General features: G+C 44.6%; 1 protein-coding gene across 4 annotated transcripts in view; it reads left to right on the forward strand.

Annotated features, from left to right (window-relative positions):
* LOC117053410 overlaps positions 1-9,154 on the forward strand; it is a 45,375-nt gene extending 36,221 nt beyond the window's left edge. For 3 of the 4 annotated variants that reach the window (XM_033161117.1, XM_033161114.1, XM_033161115.1), the window contains one exon: positions 7,464-9,154. In XM_033161117.1, the coding sequence (XP_033017008.1) occupies positions 7,464-8,071 (608 nt within the window). In that variant the 3' untranslated portion in view covers positions 8,072-9,154. The remainder of the gene's footprint in view (positions 1-7,463) is intronic. The other variant, XM_033161116.1, reaches the window with a different exon arrangement.
* The last annotated feature ends 2,700 nt before the right edge of the window (positions 9,155-11,854 follow it).

Below are 11,854 nucleotides of genomic sequence, written 5' to 3' on the forward strand. Positions count from 1 at the left end.
ATTAGGTTTGCACACAAAGGTAGGTGATCAAATAGGAAGGTAACTGAGCCATTCGAGTGTGTACATTGTGATTTAGTTGAGGCACTCCCATAACCATTAGGAGGTTCTAAATACTGGCTTACTCTGATAACCAGTATAGTAGATATTGTTGGACTTATGCAATTGCTGAGAAATCACAAGCATTTGAGAAGTACAAAGTTTTTTGTAGCTGGATCAAAACGCACTTTAACAAGCCTATTAAGAACCTGTTTCCTGACGGGCAGGGAACTTGCTTCTGAGGATTTTCAGAATTTCCTGGAAGCGCAGGGGACTACTCATGAATTATCTTGCCCTGAGGTCCCTGGCAAAATGGGCTTGTTGAAGTTTTGCTGTGTGACCTGCAGGCAGATGTTTAAACATATCTGCATGATGCTAATCTGCCCAGATTTTTTTTTGGACTGAAGCTCTCCAAGCTTTTTGCTATGTCAATAATCATAGCTATCATTCCCGTTATAGATGTCACCCCCTATGGCATGTTGTTTAAATAACTCTCTAATCTGAAATACCTGCACATTTGGGGTTCAGATGTTGTTATGCATTATCCCACTAAGCAGAAATTGGGTGAGTGTAGTGTTAAGGGAAAATGAATGGGCTACCAGCAGGAGGCGTACAGAATTTACCGTACATACCAGCAACTGGCAAATTTCATATTACCAGATGCATGATACAAACTAAATTGGAATGGGGTTGCTGTTTTCCAAGATACTGACGGTATAGATACAGTGGTACCCCGCAAGACGAATGCCTCGCACAACGAAAAACTCGCTAGACGAAAGGCATTCACTAACGAAAGGGTGACTCGCAAGACGAATTTGTCTATGGGGCAGCCTCGCAAGACGAAAATTTCAATGCATTCCTATGGGAATTAAATTCCTATGCATTCCTATGGTCGTGCTTCGCAAGACGAATTTTTCGCAATACGAAACGACTCTCGGAACGAATTAATTTCGTCTTGCGAGGTACCACTGTAATACAGTGGTACCCCGTGTTATGTACGCGATCCGTTCTGGGTCGTGCCACGTAACCTGGGCGTACGTAACACAAACGAACCAAAAGAAAAAACCCGGAAGTTTGCAGGTTTTTGTGCTTCTGCGCATGCGTGAAGTGCACAGAATGCTTTTGCACACCCGCGCGTTGTGCGCGCTCCGTGGAGGACTTCCGGGTTGCAGAGGTGCGTAACTCTAACGTATGCAACACTGAGCGTATGCAACACGAGGTATGAGTGTACTGAGGAAGAAAGGGAAGATTATTCAGCAGGAGGAGGAGGAGGAGGAGGAGGGAATAATAGTGATTCTGAATTAATGGAAGAAGATGAAAAGCCTGTTGAGTCTGGTAATTTGAGGATTTAAAGTTACAGGCACCCGAGGGGAGGTTAAGTTCTCTCGAGTTTTCTGACCCTGAGCTTAGCCTACAGGCATCTCTTCAGTCTGACAATGATGATTTAAAACCTGAAACTAGTAGTTTACTTAGTCCCATTAAGTCTGAAGAGTCTAACTCTCCTTCCGGACTGAGATGTTCAAATAGAAAGAGACAGGAGCCACGTTTTACAGAGGAATATTTCAATACAGTCATACCTCAGGTTGCGATCGCTGCAGGTTGCGTTTGCTATGGGATACGAACGCGCAGAACCCGGAAATACCGGAACGGGTTACTTTCAGGTTTCGGTGCGCACGCATGTGCAGAAACACTAAATTGTGCTTTGTGCATGCGCAGAAGTGCTGCATCGGGCAGCACACATGCGCAGATACGGCACTTCAGGTTGCAGTCCTTTCATGTTGTGAACGGGCCTCCAGCACGGATCCCATTCACAACCATAGGTACCACTGTACTGTGTATGCCAATAAGGTGATTTTTCAGCCAAAAAGCTACAATGATGTTCAGAATTTACCTAAGCACCAAGCTGTGAATTGGTATAAACTAAAGCTATGAACTTTGAGATAGCTTCTTTAAAAGACCATAAAACTTGGTGTCTTGTACCATAAAGCCCAGATATGAGATGTATTGATTCAAAATGTGTTTATAAAGTTAAAATGAATGACAAAAATGAAGTTGTAAGGTACAAGGCTAGATTAGTTGCTTGGGGTTTTCAACAAATTCCAGGCGAAGATTATGATTTGTGTTATTTACCACGTGTAAAATATGAAAAAGTTAAGCTTTTGTTAAAAGATGCATCACAACATGGACATTCTGTTCATCATTCGGATATAAAAACTGCATATTTATTTGCAGATTTAAAATAAAAGTTTTTTTATGTGTGTTTCTGATGTCATAGACGCTGTTGAAGGATTGGTATGCAAATTAAATCCATTTATGGTCTGCACCAGAGCGGAAGGAATTGGCACCAAACTTTAGCGAAAGAATTGTTGGATATTGGTTTTCACAAGGAAGGGCAGACAACTGTGTGTATATTAAGGAAAGGGCAAACTCTGTAACAAAAATATGTGCGTGTGTAGATGATGTGTTCACTTCTACAAAGACTCAACAGGAATATGAACAGGTACTATCACAGTTGCAGAAGAAATTTGATGTCGAATTAGTCATAGCTAAAATTACTAATCCATGCAAATTGAGGAAGGCAAAAATGGATCTTTTCTGTTTCATCAAACTGTAAAAAATGATGATCTCAAAATGTTATGTTTAGAAAATGCAAATAGGAATGAAACACCTATGGTGTGCTGTTTCACATTTACAGGTGAAGATAAGCCATTTCTTGACAAGGCTTTGTATCGTTCTGCTATAGGCAAGCTAAATTTCATTCAAAGAATTTCGAGGCCAGATATAACTTATGCTTTTCACTTTCTAGCAACATTTGTGGAAAAGCCCACTATGCAATATTTCTTTGCTCTTAAGAGAGTTGTAATTTACCTTAAACATACCAAACATTATAGGTTGCTGTTTACGTCAAGTATTGACAAAGGTTTTGAAATTTTCTGCAATGCAAACTGGAACAAAATAATTACAGGGGTGTGTCTGGTATGGTGTTCTGTTATAATGGGTGTCCATTTGAATGGGAGTCCCAGAAACAAACCATTATTTGTCTCTCCACAACAGAGAGTGAATTATGCGCATGCATTCAGGCCATTCGTGATATAGAATGGGATCTATAAGTATTTGCAGATCTTCAGATGCAAGTAACACTACCAGTAGAAGTTTACCTTGATTCCCAGAGCGGACTCACTATCCTGTGTTCAGAGACCAATATGCAGCGCACTAGAATCTTAAGATTACGTTTACAGTTTGTAAAGAAACTGATTGCTGACAAAATAATTGTATTTCAATATGTTCCAGGGGACAATCAAATTGCGGACATTTTTACTGAAGCACTTCCGAAGGTTACACATGAAAGACATGTACAAAATGTGCTTTACGTTTTTGTTCCACAATAATGAACTGCAAGGGAAATGTTGAATGGTTTAAATATTAAGGTTCCTTATTGTTTCACAAGATGTGTATCTCTTTAAAGGCCAGAGGAAATATCATGACTTAGTTTTACAGCTGTGAAGCAGTATAGCAAGTGCTGTTAAGTTGTGTTAATGAAGCTGCGTCAGCAATGTGCCTCTCTCAGTACCCTGGTGAATGGGTTGAAGGAGTAAAGCCAAGCAAAAAATATTTTTGCATTTCTTCATTTTTTCCTGAATGTGTGGTCTCCCCAGCACGCTTTCTGCAGTGCAATTAATCTGCTAAATATGCAGCAGTAGCTGCTGCACACTAGCTGCCTTGGCGAAACACAACATAATCTCCCTGCTCCTCCTGGCAACCATGGACTGAGAGCAGAGGCTTAGAAGAGGGGATCAGGGTGGATAGGAGACGTTGATGGGTGAGGGGGCAATGTGCTTTGCAGCATGTTAGAGAGCCACACCCTGAGATCCACATAATGGTCACCGCCTTGGCCAGAAAGTGCCAGACCACTGCCAGCGTGCATTGAGCCTAGTTATGCTCTTACTTGGAGGTGACGCTCTTGAGGAGTTGCCAGCTTGCCCACAATCTCCAAATTGCTCTGGAGATGTTTTAGAGAGTCCTGCCGCGCTCCTGCCACCTTCATTTATGGCTCTGCAAAACAGACAGCTAAAAATAGCCAGGGGCTGGACTTCCGGCGAGGACGCCATTGCGGGCGGTCGTGGGTCGTTTCGGTAGCGAGACGACCCTGGCCTGTCCCGGGGGTAGGAGCTCCGCTACCGCACAGCGGGCTCCGCCGAACCGCGGGTCGAGCGTCCAGCGGGCCCACTATGGTGCTGAACCCTTCTCCCGTTCCCCTTGTAAAAGGGGTGTGGGAGTGAAGGGACAACGGCGCTGGGCTGTGGAGACTATGCCCCAACCGGGCAGGCGAAGTGGCGGCTGCCGCCTGCAATGAGCGTGTCGTTCTTACCTGATTTGAAGGGAAAAAAAGAACCCCGTAAGCCGTAAGTACGGAGTTAATTGGATCTAAAAATTTTGCAATTGGCACTCCGGGAGGAACATAAAAAGGAAGCCCGTTCCTCTCTTTGCTGAATGAAGAAAATAACAATGTTTCTAGCTGCTGCTGCATTAGCGGATACAATGTCTCTACGGAGCTTTTTGACAAGTGAGATCGGCTGAATCCCTGTTAGGGGAACTAAGATGTTGGAAATATTTCTTCTTTGAAGTTGTTGGATTATAATCTTTTCACCCTGATTCGGGGGGAAATGGCGGCTGAAACTTGTGGCTAAAGATGGAAAAGTACTGAAACTTGATACCATCTGCCTACTTCTACCATGCTTGGTTTCGTTTTTAAACTGGCTTTAGATCCGGGTATAACCCATGGACAAAGGATAATTCTTTTGAAGTTAGAACTGTTAAACCAGAAATTAGAATTGTTGAAGCAGAATGTTGAGGAAAAGTTTTATGCAACAGGAAAGACTCTTGAGAACTTTGCTAAACTGAAAGAAAACCTTGCTAGGGAACTTAAGGAAATATTTGAGGAACAAAATATAGTGACTATGCAACTCCAAGAAGATGGAAAATCCTGTTGGTGTGAGAGACCCAGGGTTGAAAGACAATTTATATCCGATTTCTGGGGTGAGAGCCTAGAAATGAAGGGAAAACGACTTTTGAAATTGCAATTTGAAGATGACTGGAACTTTGGAATGGAGATGCTGGAAGGTGATGCTTTGTGTTCCCTGGAGTTCTCTGCAAGGATGTTTACGGACTGCGGTCTGACTTTTGGCTATAAAGAAGAAGAGGACATTCTGGACAATGATGTTGGAGGGAGGTGGAGAGATTTCTGGTGGGTGATCCCGAGATGGCGAAGGAAAATGGTTAGAAGGGGGATAGGGTGAAAATACTTAAAATATAATTAGGACGGCTCATCATGGTACCCTGAAGTCAGTGTGTTAAGAATTTATGATTTTGAATTAGTGAAGAGATATGTGAATTGATTTATTTAAGTAAAGTAAGATGTAGGATTTGATTTAAGAAGTAATATGTTGTATTATGAAGTAAAAATAAATATTAAGAAGTTATATCTGGATATTTTGATGGTGATAGATTTAAATTTCAGAGATGAGAAGTTATAAAAGTAAATTAGAATTGGAAGCAAAGGAGAGAAAATGGGGGAAGTCCCCCAAGTAGATTCGAAACAAGACTTTTTTTATTAGTAAAAGGAATCTTGGTATTCCAGTCTAGGTTTGTATCTTTGTTTATTTTTGTTTTAGCTGTTGTATTTGTTGATGTTGTATTTGTTTTACTGTATTGTTTTTTGTCTTTGTGGAAAACCCATAAAATCTTTGTAAAAAAAAAAAAAAAAGCCAGGGGCTGGTGGTGATGAAACTGTAATTGCTCATTGCATGAAATGCCAGGGTATTCTGCCAAGGCGCTGAGCGCCCCTCGGTTCAAGACCTGGGGAAACGATTTAGAGTGAAGGGTTTGCAATAGGACAAGGTGTCCGGCCTCTGCTGGGTTATTTTAAGGCATAGCCAAGCAGGCGGCCCCGTCAAAGAAGCTGAGACGGCCTGGGTCTGGAGACTCCCAAGTTGGTCACAATGTTGAGTTCTTCTGCAAAGCTGCCTTTTAGGTTTTTGGTTTTCAACCGAAACTAAAGCAAAACACAGAAGAAGGCATTCTTCATCTGCAGTTTTTGAATCCCTCTGCAGGCAGCTAGGTAAATTGCACGTTAGATTGGGATCTGGAAGACAATGGAGGGGGTGAGGTCAAGCTGTTGGCAGGTTGCAGCATCTGCTGTGGTTGTAGAAGCCGATGCAGGAGAGACATGTTTTGTTGCAGCTGGGGCAGGTGAAGGCATCTGACAGATGCACCAGGGTGTTTCTTCTCTCTCTGCTCCTCCCAGTGGTCATTCCTCCTCTGTTACAGGTGGGTAGCCGTGTTGGTCTGCCATAGTCAAAACAAAATCGAAAATTCTTTCTAGTAGCACCTTAGAGACCAACTGAGTTTGTTCCTGGTATGAGCTTTCGTGTGCATGCACACTTCTTCAGATACACTGAAACAGAAGTCACCAGATCCTTAAATATAGTGGGGGAGTCACCAAACTTAAAACCATGGAGAAACCTGGTTTGAACAAAGACATTGGATTCTTATCTCATTATACATAACAAAGCCATCTTTAGCCATCTCACCCCTTGCCTTTCCCTGCAAGACTAATTGCAGCCGTTTAGAGTCGTCAACAGGTTTTCCACACTTATCAGCCTATCACCCATTCCCACCACCCTTCTGAGTAATACCCCTCCCCACTCCCCCACTATATTTAAGGATCTGGTGACTTCTGTTTCAGTGTATCTGAAGAAGTGTGCATGCACACGAAAGCTCATACCAGGAACAAACTCAGTTGGTCTCTAAGGTGCTACTAGAAAGAATTTTCGATTTTGTTTATTCCTCCTCTGGTCACTGCTTTGGATACACTGCTGCCTGTCTACAGTCACTGCAATTGTATCTCTGATGGTGGCAACTCAAGGAACTCCAAGGGCTTCCTCCTGGTGGGTGGGTGGGAATCGGGGAGGTGGGTAATTTGTGTTCTTTGTTCTGCTACATGCAAAGCCCTCTGTGTCCTTGGAGATAAGGGGGGTGGGGAGCTTAGTCCAGTAAGAAGGGCAAGCTCCTGAGATGCTTCTGCAGCCTCTGTCCTCTCCTCCTCTGCAACATTTGCTGAGTCTGAACCGCTTTCTGCACCTGGCTCTTCCGGCTCGAGAAAGCCTGTTGCCTCTTCATCACCTAACCATTCCTCTCCTCCTTTTCCCTCTGACCTGTGCTTGTGCCCCACCAAAACTCCCCAGGCTTTGAGCCTTCCTCCTCTGCCCGGCTGGTGCCTCCCACCACTGCTCATCAGCCAACCCCCCACATCACCACTAATTGGGGCTTACCAGCAGATAGAATTAAGTCCCTCAGGAGGAGGCATTCCAAGGCACACCTGCGCCCCTGAACTCACACTGTCTTGTTGATTTTCTTGGTTTTTTGAGGATTGGCCACCAAGAAGGTATGGATTTGCGGGCACAGCATTGTGTATTGGGCCGAAGTCCGTGCCGTTTCGTCCAACTGGGGCAGCAACCTGGGCTTCCCCTCGAATATAGACGTGTCGTGGATCGGCCAGAGGGGAATGAGGTGGCATCAGCTCCTACCATTGCTGACGGCTCGAATCTCCACGGTTGGCCCACCTGATATCATCATCTTTCAGCTGGGTGAGAACGACCTGGGCGAACAAAAGGACAACGACCTGATCATGGCTATCACTGAAGACTTGAAGACCTTGCACTTTCTATACCCGCATACCAGCCTCTGTTGGTCCGAGCTACTAGACAGGCAGTACTGGCCTATTATTCAGAAGCATGGCATCCCAGACCCGACCCCGGCAGCCGTGAACAGAGCAAGGAGCAGAACAAGGAAGAAAGTGAACCGAGACATAACGTACAATGTGCAGCTGCTGGGTGGCTGGGTGATCCGGCACCCTGACATCACATTCCAACGAGAGGCCTTATTCCGACAGGATGGCATAGACCTCTCCGATGAGGGTCTTGATATTTGGTTGGCTGACCTGGTGGGAGGCTTAAAGTATTGTTTTCAGATGTGAGCAGTTTGGCAGCGAGCATTTGATCGAGGGCTGGTTGAGGCATTGGATAGGCATAGTCAACGATGGAGAGGAGGCTGTAGCCTCTGCCTGCCCGCCGCTAAAAAGGATCCTGGAGAAATGCTTCTCCCCGGACACCCAGCTGGGGGCTAGGGCCACAGCACTCCCCAGGTACAATCCAGCAAGGGACTTACTTTTTGATGCAGGTCAAGAACTCGCTCACTTCCTGTCGACCCCAGTCTTTCCATAAGTAGTCAATAAAGTTGTGACCTGATTTGACCCAAATACTAGTTGCCTTGTCTTTTTATTCATTTAATTTGGGGTGGGGTAGTCCATAGGACAGGGGGATGCATGGGCACACAAGTCCACTCCCTGTCCTTGGTTGGTACCATTGAGTGCCGGCACTTCACCATGAATGATCCGATTAAAGAGACCCCTTGGGTCACTTTGTGGGTAGCAAAGGAGGTCCTTGGGCTGAGCTTGCTGCCCGGGAAGTGGATCCTGGCCGCTTGCTCAAGCTAGGGGGCAGACTCAGTCCGATCCCTGGGCATATAACCAAGGCCCCTGGCTTGGCTTAGCAGTCACCTCCTTGTTATTCTAGGATGCTTTTCAGAGGGGGGATTTCTGGAAAGGTAGGGAGGCATGGCGTTTGCTGCAGGATGAGTTGGAAGTTAGGGCTCACTCCCACTGATTAATTCTCCCGGGGGTCTGAGAATTTCTCTCCGTGCTTTGCAAAAGCTCAATCTTATGTGCCGAATTGGATCTTAACAGATTGTGTGGAAAATCCGAAGGTTTTCCATAACCCAAGCTTCAGTGCAGAGACGAGGAGGGGAAGGTACCAACTCCAGCAAGCCTGGCACCTCTTCAGGAGCAGCAGGGAATTTATGCAGTGAAGGAGAGTTCAGTGTTTTGGTTTTGAGATCCTTAGGAGGATAAGGGCCTGCAGCGTAACCAGGAATTTGAAGGCTGAAAAACAGTTAGAAAAACAAGTTTTTCTGCTGCATCCCCTCTCTCAAATTGGGAGGCGCTCTATCCTGTCTTCTGCCTTGGCACCAGGACACGATGCAAGATCTGATGTGCTATTACTTTGCTATGGATTAAATGGCTAAAGGTCCTGTGTCATGTCAGATTGGGTTGAAAGCTTTTCAATTTCCTTCAGAGGGAAAATGAGCACATCGGGGCAACAGCTAGGCTTCAACCCCTGTCCCTGACATGCTTGTTTTCTACATGCAAGGATTTTTAATTGCCCAGGAAGTACACTGTCTTCCTCCCTAATATACCCATCTGACAATATGGGGGCTATGCAGTAGCAGGTTGGATGGCTTCAAAAGGGATTAGACAAGTTTGTGGTGATGATTGGCCCTGTGGCAGAGCTAAGCGTCCTGGATTGCCCTTGATCTCCAGGCAGACATTTCTTCCTAAAAAGCCACAGAGGGCTGTCCACAAGTGCCACAAGGGTTGGACACGAACCCTCAAAGCTCGCTAAATGACAGCTGGCAAAATCTATTGGAGCTAATTTGATGCAGGGTAGTGGAGACATACCAAGAGAGGCTTTTGACAAATGGAAGCCAGGCAGCAAAACCAGAAAAGGGCCAGTGGAAACCGGAGCATCGGAAGAGTGAGCGCATGAATGGACATGCGAGAGCCTCCCAACCCTGCCTGCAATTCTATAATGACATCTGTTTTTGTAATTAAAGGCAGCATTCGTTTCATTACTTTAGCCTCTGCCAACCTGGTGCCCGCCAGCTCTTTTGTGCTGCAGTGCCCATCAGCCCAGGTTGGTGAAGGCCGCAGTACTTGTGGCCCAAGAAGAACCTGTTGCTTGAAAAGACTGGAAAATGTTTACTGAATGTATAGGTGGAAATTGTGTTGTATTTAAAAACGCTAGTAGCATTAAGATAAATTCAACAGCGTCAATAAGTTTTGATGGATGTAACAATGGATTACCAATGGTTTAGTTCATGTACAATATGCAGGGATGTATGATATGAACCACGGAAGGAGAAGAAGGGAAGTCATAGATGTAAGGTTGTTTAAATGAATATTTTGAAATGTAATTCAGAAAATTTAATAAAAATTATTATTTGTTTTTAAGAGCAATGTACTTTCACTTTTACTAGTTCCTGTTCTCTCGGAACAGGGACCATTATGCTTTTGTCTGTATAAAGTGTGTAAATAAATAGCAGGTTAGCTCTACTATGTCTCAAGCTTCTTGCTGTGTTTTGCCAAAAGATTAGTCTGCATATATCATTATGATGGGACACGGGTGGCGCTGGGATACTGGTGGCGCGGTGGTCTAAACCACAGAGCCTAGGGCTTGCCGATCTGAAGGTCGGCGGTTCGAATCCCCGTCACAGGGTGAGCTCCTGTTGTTCGGTCCCAGCTCCTGCCCACCTAGCAGTTCGAAAGCACGACTTTCCTGGGAGTGTTATGGGACTTTCTTTTCTTTTAAAAAAAATGTTTATTATGATTTATTATCTTACTTGCATATGTACAACACAAACTTAAATTCATTGTTATCAATAAACCAAATCATCCAGAAAAAATATAAATACTTTAACAATAATTTTTTCCCAAAGGTCTGGCCTCCCGTCCTTTCCATATTTCATTCATTTTAAAGCTGTTGCATATGTTTGTCTATTTGTTAAGTAATAAAGTATAGGTATCTATGCCATTTTCCTTTTACATGTATTATTTACAGAGGTTGTTCAAAAGCTACTACCGAGTTTAAATTACAGCAACTGTTCTCGAGATATCTCCTGAAGCCTTCCCAATTCAAGATGAACTGCTGCTGCGAGGATACGTATTGCTACACATTGGAAGAGTGATCAAATCCCTTCTAAATCAGAATGGCTAACACAGCTAGTAGAATATGCTGAGTTAGACAAACTGTCTGAAAAGATTAAAGAGACTCTCTTTCCTTAGCAGTTTTTTTTTTAAGTGGAGATGGAATTAGTATGTTGTGATTTTTGAAGGTGGGTGGGTTTCTTTTGGCTTGGTGAAGCACCATGTCACCTGGAAGAGCTCCTCTTCTCTTCCTGGCCTCGGGGTGGGGGTGGGGGGGGTAGGATGGCTTGCGGAGAGAGCCTCAGCTGGTGCATGGAGGTCAGGAAGGGGGAGAAGCTGCAGCCAAAGGGCACTGTGGGTAGTGCAGGAGGGATTCCTGGGCTTAGACCTCGCTCAGCTGCTGTTTCTCCACTGCACTCACCCCCACCCTGTGGTGAGGCACTGCGAGAGCCTTTATGGTGATGTCATTCCTGCATGGCTGGGGGTGGTCTGGATGACCCTAGGGTCCCTTCCAACTATTCAATTCTGTGATTTCATGACAATGAGAAGCAAGGCCTTCTGGGCGTTTATGCTGTGAGCCCCTCCATTGTAGGATCAGGGTGTGTGTACAGTGGTATCTTGGTTTTCAAACGTCATCTATTCCGGAAGTCAATTCTTAAAGCAAGGCGCACTTTCCCTAATGAAGCCTCCAGCCGCCGGTGCCCTTCCACCATTCGGATTCCGTTCTTAAACCAAGGTAAATTTCTCAAACCAAGACAGCTTCTGTTTTTGCGGACTGTTCTTAAACCGAGGTACCACTGTATGTTTGTATGTAAATAAACCATATATCCTAAAGACACCACAGTCTCCGCTGTGCCTCATTTCCAAAAGGAAACACGAACTCTGGAGAAGCACCTGGAACCTCACAACGCTCGGAGATTGGGGAGGCATGCTGCAAACTAATATACTTTTAAAAAGGAGTATTAATACTCGTATAGCTGCTTTGATACATATTGTGAA

This window comes from Lacerta agilis, chromosome 9, assembly GCF_009819535.1.
Source record: "Lacerta agilis isolate rLacAgi1 chromosome 9, rLacAgi1.pri, whole genome shotgun sequence".
Taxonomy (NCBI): Eukaryota; Metazoa; Chordata; class Lepidosauria; order Squamata; family Lacertidae; genus Lacerta; species Lacerta agilis.